The sequence below is a fragment of the Aotus nancymaae genome, unplaced genomic scaffold (assembly GCF_030222135.1).
Source record: "Aotus nancymaae isolate 86718 unplaced genomic scaffold, 86718_ANA_hifiasm-v0.15.2.pri h1tg000019l, whole genome shotgun sequence".
Classification (NCBI taxonomy): Eukaryota; Metazoa; Chordata; class Mammalia; order Primates; family Aotidae; genus Aotus; species Aotus nancymaae.
Window position 1 is genome coordinate 6,230,401 of NW_026988431.1, and position 24,692 is coordinate 6,255,092.

A 24,692-nucleotide genomic window follows, 5' to 3' on the forward strand; every position below is an offset into this window, starting at 1 on the left:
GGCAGGAGAATTGCCTGAATCCAGGAGGCGGAGGTTGCGGTGAGCCGAGATCGCGCCATTGCACTCCAGCCTGGGTAACAAGAGCGAAACTCCGTCTCGGAAAAAAAAAAAAAAAGGAATTAAATGAAAAAAGGAAGAAAATTATCATACCCTATGCATCATATCCTAGAAAAATGTTCATATCCCAGCAGGCGATATTATAAGATAATAATCAAGTGCAAAGCTACTCAAAGTAAAAAAAAAAACTCAGATAGGTAGTCATTAACTTTTTTTTTTCCAGCTGTGATCTCGCTCTGTCGCCCAAGCTGGAGTACAGTCGCACAATCTTTGCTCACTACAACCATCGCCTCTTCTCCCTGGCTCAAGTGATCCTTCCACCTCAGCCTCTGGAGTAGCTGGGACCACAGGTGCACACCACATCTGGCTAATTTTTGTATTTTTAGTAGAGACGGGATTTCGCTATGTTGTCCAAGCTGGTCTCCACCTGCCTCAGCCTCCCAAAGTGCTGGGATTAAAGGTCTGAGACACTACGCCCAGCCACAAGATTTTTTTTTCATCAATAGCTTTACTGCAACAAACAATATACCATTTAAGGCTGGGTGGGGTGGCTCAGGCCTGTAATCATAGCACTTTGAGAGAACAAAGGATGAGGATTTGAGCCCAGGAGTTCAAGACCAGCCTAAGCCACATAATGAGACCCAGTATCTACAAAAAAAACACAAAAATTAGCCGGCCTTGGAGGCCACACACCTGTAGTCCCAGTTATTCTAGAAACTAGGGTGGGAGGATGGCTTGAGCCCAGGAGATCAAGGCTGCATTGAGCCAAGATCCACTGCTGTGCTCTAGCCTGGGGCAACAGAGCAAGACCTTGTCAAGAAAGAAAGAGAAAGATTTTTTTTTAAGTGGCAAGTATTTTTGTCCTATAAGGGGAAAACTATATTATAAAGCTAAGATAATTAAAATAGCATGTCACTAGTAGAGATAAAGACAAATAGTTCAATGGCAGCTAATGGGGTCCAAAATTAAACCCAAGTATGTAAGGAAATATGGGACACATATTTTAAAGGTGTTTCAAATTAAGGATAATTAGTAAATGATATTTGAACAACTGGTTAGATAATTGCTAAAACATAAAGATGAATTTCTAACTGTTCTTTCCCTCAAAATTAATTTCAAATGTATCAAACATTTATGATACGGTTTGAAAGCACTGGAAAAAGTCTGAAAGTGAGTAGGATTTTCTATGGCTTCACATAAATCCCAACATGCACCAGGAAAGATATTTAACTTTCTGTATAAAATAAAATCTCATTAACTAAATCAAAAGACAAATCATAAGAGAGGAGGAAATATTTGAAACACTTAACTTAGTAGAGATATATATATGATATCCGAAAAGCTCTTACTAAACTTAAATATGGTGCAGAAATTCATCAACAATTTAAAAAATGCAAAGTTAAAAAATATTGACATATTTTTCCCTGACCAGACTGACAAAGACTAGAGGGTTAGTAATCATAGTTGGTTTTGGTGAGGATGGAAACATTTTTGTTGGGATTGTAAATTGGTATAATATTTGTGGAAGAGTATCTATTACTGTGTATCAAAATTGGAAACACAAATCTATTTCAATCTAGAACCATGAATTCTAAGGATTTATTCTAATGAAATAAGACAAGTATGTAAAGATGTTTGTGCAAGAATGTTCATTGTGTGGTGTTGCTTTAAATGAAAAAACTGAACTAATATTTGTATATTTACATATTACATGTGTATATAGCATATAGGTAAATGTAGTATATATGTAAATAGATATTTATGCAACACCATGCTCAGGCATATCTGGAAAGATATATAACTCTATAGTTAGGATGTTGATTCAAATCATTTTAGATATTAAGGTAATTTTTGCCTCAAAATGAAGACACAACCATTAGCAACCCAAAGAAATCCCCAAGGATCCAGATTCTTTCCCTTGTCTTTGATTTGTTGTTTGACCATTGGGTTCCCCTAAAAAGATTTCCCTCATGGTACCAAGATGGTGCCAGAGGCAATCACACTGCTTTCTTGCTTTTTCTACTTAAGTAGGAATGTGAAGGAGAAAACCTCTCTCCCAAGCATTGACTCTAAGTCTTCCCCTTCCATCTGGGCCAGGAGCGTCTCCAAGAAAATGACACATACTGATTGTCAACCTCTCCTTAAGTGCAGCTGGGATCCCTTTTCCCAGAGTCTTATGAGAGGGATGGATGCCTGAATAAAATAAAAATTCTTTTAGGAAAAACAAATGGGATAGGGAGATGCTAGGTAGGCACCCATTGGTGCCCTATAAGCACCACTGTCCAGACTGGTTATCACTAAGGGATTGCATGATAGATTGTGTTGTGTTGAACTTGTTTTTACTGATTCTCAATTGCTTCCTTTTTTTTTTTTTTTTTTTTTTTTTTTTACAAAGATCATATAGCATTATAACATTGGGGGGAAAGTTTTTCCCTGATTATGTTTTTTGTATAGAAAAATAATATATTACTGGCCGGGTGCGGTAGCTCACGCCTGTAATCCCAGCACTTTGGGAGGCTGAGGTGGGCACATCACCTGAGGTTGGGAGTTCGAGACCAGCCTGACCAACATGGAGAAATCCCATCTCTACTAAAATACAAAATTAGCTGGGCATGGTAGTGCACACCTGTAATCCTAGCTACTAGGGAGATTGAGGCAGGAGAAAGCTTGAATCCGGGAGGTGGAGTTTGCGGTGAGCCAAGATTGCACCATTGCACTCCAACCTGGGCAATAAGAACAAAACTTCAACACAAAAAAAAAAAAGAAAAAGAAAAATAATATATTACTTTCATATATAACAACACATTTCTTTATAAATATATATTAGCATATATTTATATATAATAATATATTTCTTTATAAATACATATTAGTATATATTTTATATAATATATTTTTATCTAAAAAAATCAGTGGAAAATCTAGACTTGAAAGTGTACCGATATCAGTAACTCTACCTTCACATACTAGAAATGTTCAATCTAGGCAATTGCTTGAAAGTCATAAATGTAGACAATGAAATGTAAGCAAAGGGTTTTCTCTGCATTCTAAATAGTTCCTAATCCCTGTCTGCTTTGCCAATGTGCTTCTCTGTGGGTACATGAGGAATCTGTAGAGGAAATGTATTTATAAGTATTTAGTGTTGAACAGAAGAATACAGAAAAGTAAGTGTATGCTACAGCATAGCTTCTATCTTCCTATCTCCTTTTCATTTTTCCTGCTTTCCTTAACTTGATATTCCTTCCCTCAGTACTCCCTAACATTATCACAACTAAATATTAAGATTATAAGGTACCATCTTCAAATTGCCAAAATGTCACTAACGTTTTTAAAAAATATAGTCTGACCTCTGTGTCCCAGCAGTCCCACTCCTGTGAGTACAAGCCTGACCGAAACATGATACAGATATTCACCAAAGGACATGTACAAGAATGTTCATATCAGCCCTATATATAATAACCTCAAAACTAAAAACAACACGAATGTCTCCAGCAGCAGAATGGAAAAATGGTATATTTATACAATGAAATATGACACAGCAAGGAGGTGAAACAAATGCATGCATGCAGTACCACACAAGTGAATCCCAAACCCATGCTGAGGGAATGAAGCCAGGCACAAAGAAGAACACGGTGTAAGATTCCATTCACATAAAACTCAAAAACAGGGAAAACAAATCAGTGCTTACAGAAGTCAAAATGATGGTTACCTCATGGGAAGCAGTGAGCAGAAGGAGAATGTGAGGCATCTGGAATTTGGGCAATACTGGATTTGTTAACACAGATGCTGGTTATACAAGTGTGTTCAACTTGGTGAAACATCAAGCTGTAAATTTAGAATACTTGTACTTTTTGTATGTATTGTACTTTAGGTTTAATTTTTAAAATTTACTTAAAAATTATGACCCGAAAATATACAGTTATCTTTTTCTTGTATCTTAAAAATTTCTTATTTTTATTTCTTAAAAATAAGAAAGAGATGATAATTGTATACTTTTTATTTTTAAGAACTATCTAATAACTGTATGTTTTATCATCTTTCTTATTTTAATGGATAATAAGAATACTCTTCGCTATATAGTATTGTCTTACCACGATTCCTTCTACCCTTAAAATGTTACAAAACAGATCAAGCGGAAAAGCAGATCCCAACCTACCACTTAATTGAGTTCTCAAACCCTTGCTCTCACTTCTCACCCTGTACCCCTCCTTTCAACACTTCTGAGTCTCAGTTGGCTCATGTGGACAATTTTCTCAGACTCCTATTGTAATTAAGCCCTCAGTGGGTTTATGCCCTATCTCAGCAACTTGGTAATGGTCGGACTTAAAGTAACTAAGCTTTCAATGTCTCAGTTTTCTCACCTATAAATCTTGTTAATAAATAATTGTTCCTACCTCGTATCATATCATTGTAAGGACTAAATGAGCTAAAAGGTGTAAAGCACTGAGAGTAGTGAGCTCATTGGACAACACTGACTTGAATTAATTCTATGGCACATCTTTCAACTTCTTAGAAATCAGATGCATTCTTCTAGCAATGGTGTCTTACCATCACTGTTGATCAGGTGGCAGTTATGACACAGTTGTCACTGCTTGTGAATACAGCTTTTATTTTCCTTCTTATGTGTACATGAGTGAAATATGAAAATAATCCTTTCTCTGAAGAAGCAATTATTGGCCGAGGCGCGATGGCTCACACCTGTAATCTTGGTAGTTTAGGAGGCCGAAGTAGGCTCCTGAGGTCAGGAGTTCGAGACCAGCCTGGCCAACATGGTGAAACCCTGTCTCTGCTAAAAAATACAAAAAAAAAAAAAAAAAAAAAGAGCAGGACATGGTGATGCATGCCTGTAATCCCAGCTACTCAGGAGGCTGAGGCAGGAGAATTGCTTGAACCTGAGAGGTGGAGGTTGCAGTGAGCCAAGATCACGCACTACAGCAGAGCGAGACTCAGTCTCAAAAGAAAAAAAAAGCAATTATTTCAATAAGCACAAAATTAAAATTCTAGAACACAGTTTTTGTTTTCTTTATGGTAAACACATCAGTGATGCATATTAATGAATGACATGTCAGATTTGGTGAAATGTCCTCACGAAACACCTCACAAAGTTACTGTCAAAACCTTTCTAGCATTATTCTATTTTTTATCTATTTCATGCATTATTTAATTTTAAACAATCATTTTAAACTAGATATTTTGTAGTGTTGTTTAAAGCTTCCCTGTGGAATTGGGCAATTGAGATACTTCCCAGGGATGCAGTGAACTGTGACTAGATGCTCTGCATCACATGATTCCTTCTACTTGTCAAATGTCCTCTTTTTCCCTCCCCCACTGCCAATCCCAGAGCATCAGCAGACTCAGGGCTGGTCACAGGGTCTTCCCACAGGCCTTCTCCTGACTGCCACCTCCCTATTACTGTCTCAGCTCAAATGTCAACTCTCCATAAAGGGCCTCCACTAACCCACAAGCCCAGTGGCTTTCCAACTTTGCTGCATATTGGAACCACCTGGGGATCTTTCAGTAATCCTGACACCTGTGTCTCACCGCCAGAAATTCTGATTTAATTGTTCGGTGGTGCTACCTGGGCATCAGGATTTTTGTTTTGTTTTGAGACGGAGTTTCACTCTTGTTGCCCAGGCTGGAGTGCAATGGCGCAATCTCAGCTCACCGCAACCTCTCAACCTCCGCCTCCCCGGTTCAAGCGATTCTCCTGCCCCAGCCTCGCGGGTAGCTGGCATTACAGGCGTGCACCACCATGCCGGGCTAATTTTGTATTTTTGGTAGAGATGGGGTTTCCCCATGTTGGTCAGGCTGGTCTCGAACTCCCGACCTCAGGTGATCTGTCCGCCTCGGCCTCCCAAACTGCTGGGATTACAGGCATGATCTACCGCACCCGACAAGGCCTCAGGATTTTTAAGAACTCTCCAGATTATTCTAATGTGCAGCCAAGATTGAGAACCACCGCATTACTCCTTTTGACTGTTTTCTGATATTCTTTTATTTGCTGACTTGATGTTGTCGGGATCCAACGTCACCACTCCTGTACCCCAGCACTTCGCGCAATGTCTGACACACATACTAGATCAACAATTGTTTTCTAGTATTGTGGAATCAACTGAGTCTTATAGTGCCACTTCTGAGAAGTTTAAGGACCTTCAGCATCTTCAAGAGCTGCCACTGAGACCGAGGAGAATTCAGGAAGTATTTCAGATGAGGTCACTCCCTGGACCTTAAATAACACGCAATTGCTGGCCCACATCTACCCAACCCTCTCCAGGCCCCAGCTGCCAAGCTGAGCGGATGTGAATGGGACTGACGGTCCCCTCTAGGTCCTCCGCTTTGATCTGACCTAAGGCAGCACTGGGACAGTCTAGCAGATCGCTCCCTGGCCCACGAGCTTCTGGTCACAAGGCAGGGCATGAGTGCTTGTTTACCTGTTTTGGGGGTCTCAGAGTACAAACAATGAGAGGGTCTCAGTGAAAGGGAAACTCTCACAGCGGGGTTCCACGCACGCTGAGCAAGGGGGCGCTGCGTCTTCTACATTTCCACCCTCTGCGCGCTTCCGGGGGGTGCGGGACAGCCGGCTGCTGGCCGGGGACAGGACTGCAGCTGGTCGGCGCACACAGCTGCAAGGAAAGCCCTCAGAATACCAGTATAATTTTAAAACCATTTCCCGCCAATGGTGCGCCCAGGATGTGCCAAGCTAGCAAAAACTCCGACGTCTCCAAGAAACTAACTTCAAGATGTGTTATAAGTGAAAAAGGCAAGGTGTTGAATAGAGTGTATAAAAGCGTTCATATGGGCGGGGGACAGATAAAGAGAAGTTCAGGTGCGTTTACGTACTTGCTGCTGCAAACGTAGCATAATGGCCCCAGAAATACGCAAGAGAAACCAATCGTGGTGGCCTTCACTTCGAGGAACTGGGGGCGCGAGAGTTGGCAATCTGACGGCTTTTGGGTTGCTGGGTCTTTTTTAACTCATGCAAGTATGTTAAGTATATATTGATTTTATATTATAGAATACATATTACATATAATGTATTGCTGATATATTCATATATGTATGTATGTATTATCAGTTGTTAGCGTCAAGGTGTCTAAACCTCTGCTCTGATGGATGACAGAGAAACATAGAAGATTCTTGGCGTCAAGGGGCAAAGAGGGAGGGTGAGAGGAGATATGTGGGATCCCCTACCCCCGTAATTTTTCCCAAAAGACAATCTGGAATGGGTGTGTACTTGTAGGGAGCGGTGATAAGATACACTGAGGCGCTCGAACACCTGAGTGCCACCCTGACTGTATTTGGAGATCCAAGCAGCCAGTGGGTCGAGGGGAGGGCGGAGGGGGGGTGGGATTTCGAAACCTTCGCCGTATCCTTCGCGCAGTAAGAGCCAGGAACCCAGCCCCTAAGAGCCTTCCCTGGCTCCGGCGCCAGACGCCTGGGTTTGAGCCCCTGCGTGGAATTGACTTTTTTTTTTTTTAATTCTTATGTTTTCCCCGGGCTGCGCGGACCAGGGCGTGGGTGGGAGCGATAGTGCATCAAGTTGGGAGCATTCGCCACGCGCTCAGCGCCCTAAAAGACTCCTCTGAAGCGGCGTTGTCTGCTGTGCTGGCGAGTGCGCAGTCCCAGAGATGAGTGTTTCGGGATTAGGGCGTCCGCCGCGGTCCTGCGCTCAGAGGAGGGAGAGACCAGACGAACCTTCTCGCTTCCAGGCCCTTGCGCAATTCGAAGGCTTCGAACGTCTAGGAGGAGGCGAGAAGCTCTCTTAAAGTCCAAAAACGCTAGCTTTAGAGAGCGCTTTCATGTGGCAGACAGGGGCACCGCAAACCCCAGCGAGGAGTAGGAGAAGAGGAAATTTATCTGGAGGGGAATGGAGGAGAGAACTGGCTGTTGCTTCGCCGCGGCTCACTCTCCGGATCGCCCCTCAGTAAAAGCTCGGGGCCAGGGGAATCCTTTTTCCGTTAAAGGTTTCAGAGGTCCAGACAGAAGGCACCGCCTTCCCCAGCTTCTCGGTCCTCCTGAACTTGAAGTCTACAAGTTGTGTAACCTCAGGCAAGTTATTTTATCTCTCCGAGCCTCGATTTTCTTAATTGTAAAGCAAGGATGCTGAAAGCACCTACCTTCAAGAGTCAGTAGTGAGAGCCTAAATGGGATAATGTATGCCAAGGGCTTAGCCCAGCCCCAGCACTTAGAGAGTGGACAACCCCGGTCATGATTATGCCAAGCAAGGATGACCGATTCTACTCCAAAGTTGGGGTTTACAGCGGAGTTATGGAGCCCGGTTGCCCCCAGAGGCTCATTCTGAAGGTCCAGAGGCTGTAGATGGGCACCGAATGCCATTCACTGGTTTCCTCACTTCCGAGGAAGACTCACTTCCGAGGAAGGGTCCCATTCCGCAGCCTACATCTGACCCCCTCCCCAAAGAAAGGGTCCCATTCTATAGCCTCCGTCTGACCTCCTCCCCAAAGAAAACAACGACCCACCCGTGCCCCATTCACACGTACTTAATTTTCCCTCTAGGAGCACCGCAGCCCAGACTGCTCGAATTCACATCCCCAGGCCATCATTTTCAGCTGGGTGCTTTGAGCCAGGGTCTTCACCTCTCTAAGCATCACTTTACTCTTCCGTAAAATGAGATCATAACAGTTTAGGGTGCTGTTTCTTTTCAAAGATCATACACGTAAAGCAGAGCCGTCAGCTGCTGCTGCTGCTTTTCTTATTCTCCTCCTTTGTGAATTTGCAAATAAACTGTATTCTTGAAAAGTCAGCCCTAAGTGGTGGAGAAATGATCCTAGCTGCTTTTTGCTGCCCCTTGGATACGCCTTTCCTGTGGCTCCTTCTTAATCTGTAGAGGGAGGGAGTTCCAGGGACCATCCCGGCCCCTGTCGAGTGATTAAGCAGCACAGGCCGGCCTGGCCTTGGGGGCCTCCTCCGAACTTCCCTCGACAGCCGCCCTCTGCGGTTGATCTTGCTCTGCACTTGCTCTGTCCCCTCAATTTGCAGATGCCGTCACTGAGGCCCTCAGGGACCCACAGAGAGTGGATCCAGATGGACTTCCAGTGAAGGGTGCCTTCTCCTGGAGCGCGAACCCTGCGGGAGGCTTCCGACTACTCACTTAACTCCTTCGTGGTCAGGCGTTTAACCAAGTAGGTGGAGAACAAAAGCCGAGCTAAATACCCTATTTTCTCTTTTTGACAAGTAATCGGCCGGAACGGCAAAATCCCAGCGGGTGGCGGGAGAGACTGGAAGCCTTGGGAAAAACAGAATGCTAATGGCAGCCTGGTGGGGGCGGAAGGCACACCCTGGTTAGGGCGCCCCGGCCGCCTCCCTTTGAAGTGCACCTCTCCAGCCGAGCTCACAGGGAGGGCACTTGATTTCCCAGTTGGGGAAATAAAAAAGAGCTGCTAGAGTAACTGGGGACTCTCTTTGGTTCTGACTGACTCACTCCAGCTGGTTCACGTTGCTTTTGACCTCTTAGCTCTTGGCCTCCCCCATCGGACTAGGAATCCCCGGGAGGAAAAAGACTAAGGTTTATTCAACTTCGTTTAGTTCCTGTATCTTAATAAGAAGCTCAGTGTAAGTGTAATGGCGAGTAGTAGGAAAGGCTTCCTATATAGGTGCAGGTGCTGTTCTAATTGCTTTATATTAAATGGGCTGTTATTATACAGGTGGGGAAACTGAGGCACACAGCGGTTAAAGAGCTTGCCCAGATTCACAAAGATAGCAAAGATTACAGCCACAAATACACACATTTTCTGAATACAAGGTTCTGCTTTTCTCTTAGGAGTCTGAAAACGGAGACCTTTAAGGAATGACTGCGACGTTTTTCTATCCTGTTGTCTGTCCTTCCTTTCTCCTTCCCTCTCACTGTTTCTCACTTGGTTATCTTATGAGCTTAGTTATTTTTGCTAATTCCCCCAGGCCAGACTTCCTCTCTCTACTTTTCTCACATAGGGTCTGGATGGGGGATTCCAGCTACCCCTGTCATATGGAAGCTTTGGTCAACAGGATTTAGGTTCTGCCCACCTGTTGTGTAGACATCTTGCTGCACCTGTATCATAGGGGTGCCTTCTGTTAAACATTAATTTTCATAGATTCTGTCAACTCTGTCAGTAACATACAGTTGATCTACCTTCAGGTTAACATTTCTCCTTGGTGACATGGTGTTTGCTTCCCTTAACAGCTGCACTACAGTTCCAGCACTAACTTCTTTTTTTCTATTTTGCCATGGAAGAAGTTTAGCATGGACATACAAAAGACATGCAACAATGTAAGAACCTTGAGACAGAAAAGGTTTTAAAAATGAAAACTATATTTTAAAGTCAAAAAAAGATGAAAATGTCAGGTCTATTAATTTAGAAGGATCTTTGTTTTCTTTTTCTCAGAAAAAAAAATTACTTTAGTCTTTGTGGTTATGAAGCCTAAGACCTGACACTGTCTGTGACCTGTGTTAGCTGTTCTAGCACATCGATTCAGGAAAGCTTTTCTTTTAACTGATGAGCACCTACTGTGCTCCAGGCTTTTCAGGGTAGAAAAGTGAGCAAGATAGATGGAGTCCCATGTAACTTTCACATATAATGTAGCAAGAATTAGCCAAACGTTCCCAAAATACACTTTCTTTCTTTAGAGTGTTTTACTTTTTGTTGCCTAATATGGCTTTTCTTGTTATTATATAATCCCATATATATGATGAGGAAAAAGGAAAAGATAATGATGATGATGATAAAACAGCAGCTAAAGACAGAAATTCATAGCAGTTTAAAAAATACTGTCATTAAAAAGGTAAGTCATGATTATGTGCTATTTGCCAAAGATTCTTGATTCAATCTTTAGGAAAAGATCATTTATCTTCTGTAATAAGCAACTACTAGTGTGTTTATTAACATCCATTTCAGGATTCCTTCACCTCCTCATGTTTTAAAAGTGAACCACAAGTGCATTAACAAGGTAGATATATAGACTTAGAGCAAAGATAATAGTTTAAATTGGTCATTTTTGTTGTTGTTGAAAAAATACCATGGGTTTAATATAACCCTTCACATCACACATTTGTAGATCTGCTTTGGGTTTTTTTGTTTTTGTTTTTGTTTTTATAAAGCAATTGGTCAGTGTATTTCAGTGTCATGGTGAAATATAAATTCTAAAAATTCTTATAAAAGTGAAACTGTTGGTGGGAGTATTTTGCTGTTGACAGCAGAATCAACACTGCTTGTCCTTGCCAAGATGCTTTATCTTATGTGACACTTTCTTTAAAAAAAGAATATATATATATGAAACATGAACAACCTAACGGTGATGAAAGCTCCCTCCCTCTTTGGAAAGCACAGCAGAGGTGGCAGATCTGGCTATCAGAGAACAAAGGGCCAAAGAGTGAACCTGAGATGGTGAAATAAAATGTAACATCAACAAAAAAAGGGCCATAGATAAATAGTAAAAGGACCAACTCACCACAAAAAACCCATTGACGCTTTCCCAAAGTCCAGGCGAAGCGCTGGTGACCGGTTAATGTTGGAATGTTTTCCTAGGGTTAAAAGGAGAACCGGCAGCAAGTCTGCTCAGAATTTACAAAGTGTTTGAATAACATGGACAGTGTTTTGATAACACGTTTTTAGTGGGGGTGAAAATAATAGTATTTATTGGGACATTTATATGGGCCCCCTTGGTTGTGGGGGGCGGGTGGCACATGGGGAGAGGTAAACCATATATCATTGCACTCATCTAAAACTCACCTCTGTAATGTATCCATATGTGTGTAAATGTATTTAATGTATAATAGTCCTGTTGCAGCCAAATGCTTCTCAGTTTTGCTTTTAAAAGATCAATGCATGGATGGTGATTACCTTTCAGTGGGAGAAAGAGATAAAGGGGTCATCTGGTCAAGTTGGCAATAACTTTGACCAAGACAGTGGCATGAAATTGGCATTATTCCTCAGAACAATAGAGTGTGAGCTCTTTAATATTCTCACATACAGACTTGGCCTTGGCTTCCTGGTAGCCTTCAAAGATTGCTGCTTGCTCCATCTCAGGCTGAAAGGTGCAAGATTTGAGTTAATCCAGCCGGTATTTGGGTCTGGGGTTCCAAGGGGTCTCCATGTTTCCTCCCTGATGTTGATGTTTTTGTTCAGTGTATTCCAATACACTGTCAGTTGAGCCACATAAAACCAGGCACCTTTCAATAAATGTCTCGTTTGGATTTCATGAAGCTTGGGGTGTAATTGAAATCAACCAGCAAACAGGCTGGAAGGCTCTGTTATTTGCCCACCCAATCTAAGGAGGGTGCTGCCTGATGTGTTCACTTAAGCCACTGCTTTGGACTTTCTTTTCTATTCCTATTTCTGGAAAGGAGTCCCTGGATTTTAAAGTGTGGCTGGGACACGTGAAAATATTTTTTATGTCTCTTCCCCTGGCTACAAGTAATATTGAACCAGCAAAAGGAAAGCCCATTTCAAGCAGGAAATCACAGACTTGCTCATCTATAACTCTCCAGGCATTTTAGACTAGTATACTCTAAATGTAATAATAATAACAATGTGGTTAGCTAATTAACACAGAACCATTAAATGAGATTATCTTTATCCAGCCAGAAAAAAAAAAAATCTGTAGTTGAAACAGTGCTTTTCATTTTTTAAAGAGAACTTGCAACATATATTTACAAATGTGATGTGATACAATATGTAATATAATATTATGTACATATTTTCCACGTTCCAAAATTCCTGGGTCCTAGAGTAGTTTTATAGAAACTGAGTTTTTATTCTCTTTGAGTTTGTCTTTGCTTCTCCAACTGTAAAATGTGTTCAAGTTTGGATAAAATAATATATTTATTGGGGAAGTGGGAAGATATAAACCAAAATTTCCTGCCCCCAAGAATCAATATAAATCCTAATTATACACATCGTGTGTATATTTAATAATTAGGCGGTACTCATACTGAACTCATGTGCTTTCAAAAGCTTGCTCTGGGGCTGGAATAAAATCAGCCCTTTCTGATGTGGCTCGGGGGACAGCTGGCCCGCGTTATTCGCGCCAGAGTGGGTCGGAACGATGCCTGTTGCCTGCGATGGCACTTTGCCACGCGAAGCGCTTCCCTGGCTGCGTCAAAAGCATTTTGAAGGGACACCGAGGCCCGCTTCTTGCTTTGTTAAAGCGCAAAACTGTCATGTACCTTTGGCCACCCTAGCTCCAAATAACGTGAGATTAGATCTCATATTAGGGAGATTTCTCATCCCTACTTTTCCCTTAGACATCTTACAACTCAGGTCAAGGATAACGTGGAAGATCCCACGAATAGTAACCAAGACCACTAGCCCAGGGATAGATACGTCGTCAAAGCCGCGCAAGCGGCGCGGCCCCTTTCTTTCCTTGTGCTCGCCTAACCCTCACGGAATCTCCCAGGTTGACGATCATGAAGTCTTCACAACGCTATACTCTCTAAACAATCAATGCTCGAGACTTCCTTGGGTCAAGATAACACTAATGTAGGGGAGGAAGGCATGGTCAGTGTAGTGATGAAAGCAGACAGCCGCGCCAAACCCGGTCTACACTGATGGGACGAAATGCAGGGAGCGCAGGGCAGAACGCGCTCAGTACCAGCTTTCTGGCGATCTGCTCCTGGCCGCTCTGGCTCGGGACCTACAAGCCCACTGCCCCAGCCCATTCGTCTCAACTTGCCCTCTCTCCTCTGGCAGTGCCTTGACCCTGAAAATCTTTGCGCACTCCTGGTTTTCACCACCATCCACACGCGAGCGCGCGCCCGCGCGAACACACACACACACATACACCCCCCCCCACGAAAAAAAAAACACTGTGATAAATGCCCTGGAGACTCCAAGTGCATTAAGGACCTCATTCTCGGAGACCCCAGACAAGCCGATGTTGGTGCTGCTGTGGTTGGAAAGCTGGGTTGGAAAGCTTCGCACTGTTCTACACTTGCGTGAGCGCGCTCAGCAATCCTTTGGCCACCTCATCTGTTGTGGGCGAAGAGTTTCCCGTGTGATCGCGTTCGGTTGGGGAAGCAGTGTCCGGACATCTCAGCCGGAAAATGCGCTCCCGGAGCGATTACTGGCGACGTCTGTAATTGCTTATTAACAGCGAATATTCAGGCCTCTCCTTATCCGCAAGGAAACGTGCCCCAGCTTCTGTAATAATGAAACAACAAAATATGACGGCCCCGCTCTTGACTCTAGCTGCGGAAACGCAGCGAAGAAACAAGCAGCTGGAGTTTAATTCAATATCAAACTGATTATTTCACTAATTATTCTACCTTCTGTGTTAGCCGCAGAGTAGAGGCGCAGGGAATCCTAACTGCAGGGCTGCTAGGGAACCTTTGTTTCTTGGTATCAGGCCTCACTGAAGATGCTGGTGAAGGGACAGAATCTGGGATCAGGAAAACTGAGCAGCGTGGATTTTAAGTGGTGTGGAATAAAAGTGATTGCCTCCCTGAAAGCAGGCGTGATGGCGTGAGTATGAAGTGGGTGTTAGCTCGCCTAGTTTGACTCTTGTCCTGTCCCCAGTACCCTACCCTATCCAGGCTTCTGATTTAGAAGCTGAGCGCTTAGGTCCTCGAGGATGGCAATGTGCTCTGACTGTCCCAGGAATCACAAAATCTTAGCGCGAGTTTCCTCTCTACAAACCTTTCCCACTTACGCAGTAGGAAAGGTTTGGGAAAGGATGGGAACGAACAAAAAGTGGTTCCTGTGCGTTGAAGGCCACGGAGTCCGCCTTCAACGAGAGGAGGGTGTGCTTTGAAGTTACAGCTTCCAACGAGGAAAGAAACTTCCTTGTCTCCAACTCGCCCTAGTTCCAACTCGCCCCAGTTTCCCCCAGACTCCGGGAGGGGCGCTTCCCTGCCAGCAATCAGCTTGAAGAGTCTTTCTCCCTCTGGCCTCTAAAATCTGCTCCCGCCATCTCTTTCCTCGCGTAGAGGGCTGAGATGACTAATGTGCCAAGGATGGACACCTCTACGGAGACCTCAAACCTTGTCCCCTAAACTCCAGCAAAATTACAGACACCAGGATTCATTCTCACAGCGGGACGCAGTCAAAAAAAGAAAAAAAAATCAGGCTAAAGGAAAAGAAAGTCGCAGGCGACTTGATCCAATTAGTAAATGCCTAATTGAATTAGTGTCACCTCCATCAGCCAATAGGAGGGTCTCCGGGCTGTGAGGCCGCGAAGCCCCTCCCTGACGGCAAGTATATAAAGCAGCCAGTGACAGCCTATAAGTTTTCAAGTGGTCAACTTGACCAATGGTTTGGAAATCGAAAAAGGGCAGAAAGGCGCGGGCTAATGGGTGGATGGGGACAGAGATCTAAGTCCCCTTCTTCCAGCGTGTGAGTGTAAGAGGAGGGTGGGGGTCCTGAGGAGCAAAAGGTACGAGGAAGGAAAAGGAGAGGGCTTCTGGGTTAGTTTCCACCTCCTGCTTTCCAACTCACGGCGCTTTCCTTGCGGAAAGGACGCTGGATTCAGGGCGCGCCAGTGCGCGCCAGTGCGCGCCGTAGCTGCCCGTGAGTCGGCAGGTGGGTAGCCCCGGCGCGGGAAGAAGGGGAAGTTACCTTCCCCTCGGAAGAGGGCGCTGGCTCCCCCATCCTGCCTTTATAATAAGGCCACCGGAGGAGAGGAAGCAGCCAGCTGCCGTCTGCGCTTTGCAAAGCATGCAGTTAGGGGAGCAGCTCTTGGTGAGCTCGGTAAACCTGCCCGGCGCGCACTTCTACCCGCTGGAGAGTGCGCGAGGCGGCAGCGGCGGGAGCGCCGGCCACCTCCCCGGCGCGGCCCCGTCTCCTCAGAAGTTGGACTTAGACAAAGCGTCCAAGAAGTTCTCCGGCGGTCTCTCCTGCGACGCGGTGAGCGGGGAGCCCGCAGCCACCAGCGCAGGAGCCCCTGCGGCCATGCTTAGTGACACCGACGCCGGGGACGCCTTTGCCAGCGCTGCGGCAGTGGCCAAGCCAGGGCCCCCGGACGGCCGCAAGGGCTCCCCCTGCGGGGAGGAGGAGCTGCCCTCCGCCGCTGCAGCCGCCGCCGCCGCCGCCGCCGCGGCTGCAGCTACTGCGCGCTACTCCATGGACAGCCTGAGCTCCGAGCGCTACTACCTCCAGTCCCCCGGGCCTCAGGGGTCGGAGCTGGCTGCGCCCTGCTCACTCTTCCCGTACCAGGCGGCGGCTGGGGCGCCCCACGGACCTGTGTACCCGGCTCCTAACGGGGCGCGCTACCCTTACGGCTCCATGCTGCCCCCCGGCGGCTTCCCCGCGGCTGTGTGCCCACCCGGGAGGGCGCAGTTCGGCCCAGGAGCCGGCGCGGGCAGTGGCGCAGGCGGTAGCAGCGGCGGGGGCGGCGGGCCCGGCACCTATCAGTACAGCCAGGGTGCTCCGCTCTACGGGCCATACCCTGGAGCCGCAGCGGCGGGATCTTGCGGAGGATTGGGGGGCCTAGGGGTTCCCGGTTCTGGCTTCCGTGCCCACGTCTACCTGTGCAACCGGCCTCTGTGGCTCAAATTCCACCGCCACCAAACTGAGATGATCATTACGAAACAGGGCAGGTGAGCGCAGCGTGGAGGGTACCCTGGGTTCGGGGATAAAGGGTGAACGTGTGGTCCAGGGGAAGGTCTGGGATGAGGGAGTTGTACCCAGTCGTTCCGCGCGGTGCTTAGAGTGTTTCACCGAGGGCAATAAATTTCCGTAGACACGGCATCTGTTCAATGCTGTGTCCCTCTGTGTCTGCGCACCGGCGGCTCTTGCAGGGTGCTAATGTTGCGGCTGTACGCTCCTTTTCCCTCCCATCATCCTCACCTGAACAGACCTAGAGGAGGCGGAAATGGAAATTAGGGCATGTCCTCCAGCTGGATGCATTAGATCCGCCTGCTCGGCGGTCGGCTGGTGCATGCCTGCAAGCCGGCAAGGAGCCACGCGTAGGGAAAGGTTCGAGAGCTGGCCTCCTGAGCGCAGTAGATGGGCTCCCGCAGTTTTAGGCGCCAGGGTCTCCACGGGGCGTCTCCGGAAGGTGGGTGAGAGGGCTAGAGCGCCGGCCTAGGAAAGTTGGTCGGAGTAGGTGGTTAGACCCGCCCTGGAGCCAGACCTGGCTCGGGTTCGGTGCGCAAGAAAGTTCTGATACACATCCAACTGCTAACACTGCCTACTTCTGGGGAAAGGAAGGGGTGGGTGCTCAGAGAGGGGCACTCAACGAGGACTTTTATCCTAAAGTTTTGACATGTATTTTTAACAAGAATAACCTAATATTGTTCTCTGGTACTTTTTAAAATGGTTCATTTAAAAATTAGTTTTTAACATCCTGGGAGAAAAAATTTAATAAGCATCTGAAAGGGCCGAGAGTTTGAGGGTTTGGAAGCACGTGAATTTGGGATATACCGACGTTGGGGCAGATTTTATTTTATTTTATTTTATTTTGAAAAGAGGGAAAGGTTCCAAGAGTTGCCAACTAAAAATATTTCACATAGTTTCAGGCCACTTGCTCTACCAGCATTCTGTTCATTGCAAACTTTTAAATGTGCCCCGACCCTATCCCAGGTGTCTGGGGAACCTGCCAGGGTCTGGGTCCGTTCTAGGACATCCCGATTTAAATCTATTTTTCTGGTTCTGTTCCCTTGCACACAGGCGCATGTTTCCTTTCTTGAGCTTCAACATAAACGGACTCAATCCCACCGCCCACTACAATGTGTTCGTAGAGGTGGTGCTGGCAGACCCCAACCACTGGCGCTTCCAAGGGGGCAAGTGGGTGACCTGCGGCAAAGCCGACAATAACATGCAGGGTGAGCAGAGAAGAGGCCCGAGCCGGGCGGAACCGGCTGGTGGGAAGAAATCGAAAGCCTCGACTCAGACAATTCACATTTAAAGCTAGTACTTGTTTTCCCTTCCATTCTGAGGCCTAGAGGTGTTAGTGAGAGTTTCTTTGTGTTGATTGTTTGACGAGAGGAGAATTTGCTAAGTCAGATTTCTCGCCTGCCAATATACAGATATTTAGAACTTTTAAGACATCACCCCACCCCACCCCAATCCCTACATTTAAGAAACTGGTAGTCATAAGCTTTCCAGGTGGGAAGGGCCCCTGGGATTCTAATGCTCGCTTGAGAAAGCCCAGCCAAAGTTTAGTTGACCCATAAATGTCCAACTACCTTCCATGGGATATTGCCCTTACAGCGTTAGAAGGCCCCAAATTGACCTTCAAGTGTTATCTCCTATTAGCTCCATTTTTAAATTCTGAAATATCATCCAGGCAAGTGCCTAGTGCAAGGAAGGTTGGAAGCACAGGGGCCCAGGAGGGATGTCAGTGTAGTCCTACTGGTCTCCACTGGCCTCCTTAAGCAACTTTTGCTGGGAGACCAGCTGTAACGCTGGCTCCTATACTTTGCCCATAGCTAAGAGACATCCCTACCCTTCTCCCATTTGTAAACAGCCCTATATACTTGGGTTTTGTGTTTTGTTTCATTTTTTCTCTTAGGCAACAAAATGTATGTTCACCCAGAGTCTCCTAATACTGGTTCCCACTGGATGAGACAGGAGATTTCATTTGGGAAATTAAAACTCACCAATAACAAAGGCGCAAATAACAACAACACCCAGGTAGAGTGACAGAGGAGGAGGGGGTGTCTTCTGCTCTGACTATAAGTCTTTTTTCTAATAAGAGTTCCTACTCTTTTTGCTGTATTTATAATTGCAGTTGTGACCTTTTGGCTCGTCTACTTCTAACCATTTTTGTTCTTTTGGCCTTTCTCATCTTCACTTTCTTATTGGATTTCAGTAACAGTGAGTTGACTATTAGGAAGAGAAATACCGAAGTCTTTTGAGAATTTAGAAAACCAAGAGGAAAGCGTATTTATCGAAACCACATACCAAGCTATGTTTTAAATTTTTAAAAAAGTGGGGGGAGGGGGCAATAATGAGGCCTTTAAAATTGCAATAAGCAAAGACAGCTGTTGGTGAGGAGCATTTAGAAGTCCCATACTGCAATACATAATTTGTCAAAATCTAATTTTGTTGACCACTAAGGGACTTTTTAGATTTAGCAACTCTTTTTCTGTATTCCTTCCAGATGATAGTCTTACAGTCCTTACACAAATACCAACCCCGACTCCACATTGTTGAAGTTACAGAGGACAGTGTAGAGGACTTGAATGAGCCCTCAAAGACGCAGACCTTTACCTTCTCAGAAACGCAATTCATTGCAGTGACTGCCTACCAAAACACTGACGTGAGTGTCCCAGACATCTCAAGAATCTCTAAAGCTAAGGTCCAGCATGATAAAGCCCTCAATGACTGTTTTTCTCCCCCATCTAGATTACTCAACTAAAGATTGATCATAACCCCTTTGCAAAAGGCTTCAGAGACAACTATGATTCGTAAGTGCAACTTTTATCCACACTTGCATGATCAGCTCTGAACAGGACGTACATCAACAGACACTTTGCTGAGAATATATTTTAGGAAGAGCTTTTACCTTTGAGATTTTTATCTATTTTTGTTTTTCCAATTTTTGTTCCCCTTTACTAATCTTGCTTTAGAATTTTCTCAAAAGGGTTGTGTTAATTTTTGAAGAAATGTTGAAGACTTAAAAATTAAGTTTTTTTAGCATTTGAGTGAAGACTTGAAATTTTAAGAATCTGCATTTATATACCTTCCTTTTCATTTGATCCACCTTTTTTATTCTCCTAAGAGCAGATATTATTACTCTCCCCACCCCCGCTTTTCTTTTTTTAACATAAGAAAAACCTGAAACTAAGAGGATGTAATTTCACGACGTGAAACAGCACGGCCCTGCTGTTTTTAAAATCTGAGTTTTCTACCACCACAACCAGTGTTTTCTCCATCACATTGACAAAGGAGGTTTGATCTGAGTTTTTCATGTTCTAGACTAGTAAAGGTACATTTTCTATAGTTTAAATACTTGATGCCTAGGAGGAAACTTTTTCTTACAATAGTAGGAAATTTTTCCCAATAAGCCAAGAGTCCAGCTAAAATCCTCCAATGCATCTCCTGACTTCTTCCAGTCCAACAGACCAGCACGTTCGTGCAGATAACCAACACAGCCTTTTTCATTTCTGGGAGGCGGTTTGTTTGGGGACAACATTAGGGTTTTTTTTTTTTAAGTGTTTCTCTTTATATTGTAGCATGTACACCGCTTCAGAAAATGACAGGTTAACTCCATCTCCCACGGATTCTCCTAGATCCCATCAGATTGTCCCTGGAGGTCGGTACGGCGTTCAGTCCTTCTTCCCGGAGCCCTTTGTCAACACTTTACCTCAAGCCCGCTATTATAATGGCGAGAGAACCGTGCCACAGACCAACGGCCTCCTTTCACCCCAACAGAGCGAAGAGGTGGCCAACCCTCCCCAGCGGTGGCTTGTCACGCCTGTCCAGCAACCCGGGACCAACAAACTAGACATCGGTTCCTATGAATCTGAATATACTTCTAGCACCTTGCTCCCATATGGCATTAAATCCTTGCCCCTTCAGACATCCCATGCCCTGGGGTATTACCCCGACCCAACCTTCCCTGCAATGGCAGGGTGGGGAGGTCGAGGTTCTTATCAGAGAAAGATGGCAGCTGGACTACCATGGACCTCCAGAACAAGCCCCACTGTGTTCTCTGAAGATCAGCTCTCCAAAGAGAAAGTGAAAGAGGAAATTGGCTCTTCTTGGATAGAGACACCCCCTTCCATCAAATCTCTAGATTCCAATGATTCAGGGGTATACACCAGTGCTTGTAAGCGAAGGCGGCTGTCTCCTAGCACCTCCAGTAATGAAAATTCTCCTTCCATAAAATGTGAGGACATTAATGCTGAGGAGTATAGTAAAGACACCTCAAAAGGCATGGGAGGGTATTATGCTTTTTACACCACTCCCTAAAGAGTTATTTTCACCTCAAACATTAGCTAACTTTTTGCAGATGGACTTGGTGGTGTTTTTGTTGTCTTCTTTGCCTAGGTTGCCAAAAAGATGTTTGCCTTCCACCTTGATGCATCCTGTTTTGTGCAATTATCTAAAAGAAGGTACCAAAGCTTTTTGATTGCTGCAGGTAACTGAAACAAACCTAGCATTTAAAAAAAATACAATTAATGGAAGACTTTAAGGTATCTTAAAATTCAAAGGGTATCCAAGGTTCTGTATTTATTTGAGACACTAACCATTCAAAGAAGCAGGCTGTGAATATTGAGTGCCCATTGCTATCAAATGAGTTAAAACCTTTGATTCTCATTTCTATTTGTAAATTCTTAAGCAAATAGAAGCCGAGTGTTAAGGTGTTTTGCTTCTGGAAGAGGGCTGGGCCTTCAGTTTCAGCAGGAGATATTTTGCTGTTACATTCCGCCAGGGGCAAAAGATATTAGGTCCAGGAGTCAAGAAAAGCGTTTGTGAAATTGATGGTCTCACCTGACTTTGATTCCTTACCCCCCTGGCTTTTGGAACAAGCCATGTTTGCCCTAGTCCAGGATTGCCTGACTTGAGACTTGCTAGGCCTCTGCTATGTGCGGGGGTGACCAGTAGGACTCGAGAGAGGGGAAGGGAGGGAGTCGCCAAAAAAAAAAAGAAAAAGAATTTAAAAGTGTACAGTTGTGTGTTTAGATACACTGTAGAATAATGTGGAATATATTGTACAAATAGTCTACATAGGTGTCTGGGATAATGTAAAATTGGTGCTTTGGCTTTGTAAAGATTTGCAAATCACTTACAGCTGCAGGGGCAAGGGGAGAGTTTCATCATCCCCATGATATTTGGGAATATTCTGTTTACTTCTTAGATAGTTAAGAATGTATTCATCTACTCTGTACTAACTTGAACCGTGTTTAAGGAAAACTCCTATTTCATCTTCTTCCTGCGCCATCTCCTCTCCCTAACTTGGTAATGTGAAGAAACTAAACCTGATGCCACAGTTCCTATAGGCTTTTTAGAGATCTTGGATTTTTATGTACAGTCTTAGTCATTTTTAATAAATGTGGTTTAATAAGGGAACGGGCATAGCTCTGTCTTCTGTACTGTTGGGGTTTTCATCTTTGTTCTAAAGATCTCATTTTGCTTCCTCTTCATCCTTTTCAGCTTTAACACTGCCTCACCCATCCCCTACCTCCACGGAAGACTCTAGAATCTCTAACTCGATACTGTAGTCATGCGGGGGTGGGGATGCTTTTGTTTATCTTCTTTTTTCCTTGAAATGGAATGGGGCTATTTCCTCACCCCACTGGGAAGTCTGGACAATGGGTTTTGGCGGCAGGGGGCGGAGCGGGGTGGCGGGGGCGGAGGAGGGAGTATTGCAGCCGATTGCCCACATCAGACTTCAGCCTCGAAAACCGCCGCTCCTGGTTCTTGGAGACCAGGCTCTGTCAGAGCATCTGGCCACTTACTTAGGTTCTCTGGGCTTTTTTTCTAGGCTTACTTGGGGCCACCCATCCTTAGGCCCACGTAGGCTCCCTGGGAACCCCCGTGGGCCTTTGAGCGCCCACCAGTTCCGGGTCCCTGGGGTGCGGCGGCGCGGGGGCTGCACACAGCTCAGCTTCGGCGCCCACCTGCGGCTTCCTTCTGAACCGAGACGCTGCGCACCCGCCGCCGGGGCTGCCGGCCTCGGTGGCTGCAGTCAAACTCCGCGGTTACTCGGGCTGAGGCGCAGGCTAGGGGCGGGCGTGGCGCTTTCAGAGGAGGATTCCAGTCGTTCCGCGCAGCGCCGCTCTGCAAACAGTGGCCTTGGAGCAGTTCACCTTGCGCTTTGTTCCGTTTATTTGGCCCACGCTCCACGGGGAGACGAAGGACAGCCCATCCCCTGGCTGAACCCTGGGCCGTCCAAACAGTCAAACCAAGGAGTGTGGGGTGGAGGTCCCCTTTGTTCCCCCCCACCCCCGCCAGACGTCCTGCCGGGCTTATCAGCAGACGGCTTCAGGCTCAGCTTGCAAACCTTTCCAGCCCCCTCCTGGACCCTCCTGGGGTAAAGGTCTGGCTGGGAGGGTCATTCTGCTAACTGCGTAGCGCGGAAATGCAGCTGCTAAGAGGATTAGCCGCTGGGAGGCGAGCAATCAGCCGGGACCTCCTCCCCTTCTGCGCCCAATTAAGGCCGCCAGGACCTTGTACCTCGACTGTCCTGTCTCCTTTCCCCTCTATCCCTCTGGGGCCCGAGTTCTTCCTGCGCCACCCGTGACCTTGGGGGCTCGAACTCCTGCTCCGCGTTTCCGAACGGCCTGCTCAAAACACTGTAGCAAAGGCGCCCCGAACTTTACTGGGGAGCCAGAGACAAAAGCGTTGGAGATGTGCTTTTTAATATATATGTATTGTGGATGACAGATTTAGATGCCGGAACGGAGACTCAAAGCCCGCCCATTCTGGTCAGCGCCTCCCCCACACCCCCACAGCCCCCTTACACCGCATCCTACCATCGAATATTGGGAGATGCGATGGAATTTCAAAAAGAGTGCTCTCCTATTTCTGCCCTCTAGAAAGCCCCAAAGTGCTAATCACTGCCGGGATAAAGCAGATTCTGGCCTTAGTCTATTTCGAGTCCTGTATATTTTTGCACCGTACAGTAAAAAGAACCTGGTACTTGTGAAAAGTCCCTCACAGTGTTTAATAGAAACGTAAGTGGCTGAGTGGCCCCAATTAACACCTTGTGATAAGGCATTCCTAAGATGGAGTGTCAGACACCAAATTGTGAAGAGATGTATCTAATTAATCCTCCTAGGATGACACCGATAAACAAGCCTCTATTTAAATAAAGATCAAGGGCTCGGCGCCCGGTTTGTTTACATTCTCTGCCAGGGTCCCCGCGTTTGCACCGGCGCAGGCGGTGTTCTCTGCGCTGGGAGGAGATACTGGCTTGGGGGTCTGTTGGCTCGTCCGGGTTCACATCTCCGTTCTTGCCCCAAACAAAAAACCACAATGAAATAAAGAAATTGCAATGAAACAGGAAAAAGCAGTGCAAAGAGGACCTGACTTGGAGTTGGAAATACTGTTATTTGCCATTTTCCACTGGTGTCTTTCCGTCGCCAAACACTTTTTTGTTGATGATTTGCGAAGGAAAAAAAAGGAAGCGGGGTGGTGGGGGGTGGGGGTGGTGAGAAGCAGCGCACAAGTAGCCCCTGGAATTTTTTCTGCTTTGGAGAGAATTCGGAGCAGGACCTTCCTCCGGCCCCCACCCCGCCCCGGCACGAGTTCGCTCTGGGTGGTTCCAGAATTCCTCCTCCTCGGTGCAGAAGCTGGGAATTGCTGGGATGTAGAGTAGCTGTCCTGGGGGTGGAATGGGGGAGCCGAAGACGTCTGGAAGGGAAACTAGGAAAGGCGGGAAGAGCCAGAAAGAACCTGGGGAGGAGGGGAAGCTGCAGATTCGCGCGCTATATTTTCAGCCCGTGTTTGGGCGCGGGTTTGGTGCCTGTTTCAAGTCTGCAGCAGCGCATCTTCCAAACCCGCAGTGGAGAGTTTCGAGGCTCTAAATCTGTTTTTGGTCCCGGTTTCCCTTTTTACAGCCGTCTTTGATTCTCTTTAAACCTAGATAAAAGCACACTCACGGTCTTCCCTCTCCTCTGCAGTCGCTTCTTTCCGAATCCAACCTGCGGAGGGGGAGGAATGTAATTTTTAAAATCTCTGCGAGTGTCATGGAAAAGCTCTGGAATAAAAACTTTCCCGCATGCCCTTTGATTTTTATCGACATTTAGCTAC

General features: G+C 45.9%; 1 protein-coding gene across 2 annotated transcripts; it reads left to right on the forward strand.

Moving 5' to 3' along the window:
* Positions 1-15,675: 15,675 nt before the first annotated feature.
* EOMES (eomesodermin) lies at positions 15,676-22,007 on the forward strand. Of its 2 annotated transcripts, none has more exons than XM_012435580.2 (6): positions 15,676-16,585; positions 17,658-17,812; positions 18,502-18,623; positions 19,093-19,251; positions 19,338-19,399; positions 20,168-22,007. In XM_012435580.2, exons 1-6 carry the CDS (start codon positions 15,705-15,707, stop codon positions 20,904-20,906), a joined length of 2,118 nt encoding a protein of 705 aa, XP_012291003.1. In that variant the 5' UTR covers positions 15,676-15,704; the 3' UTR covers positions 20,907-22,007. The 2 variants fall into 2 exon arrangements, with proteins under 2 accessions (XP_012291003.1, XP_012291004.1); XM_012435581.2 differs by having other exon boundaries at positions 20,225-22,007.
* Positions 22,008-24,692: the final 2,685 nt, after the last annotated feature.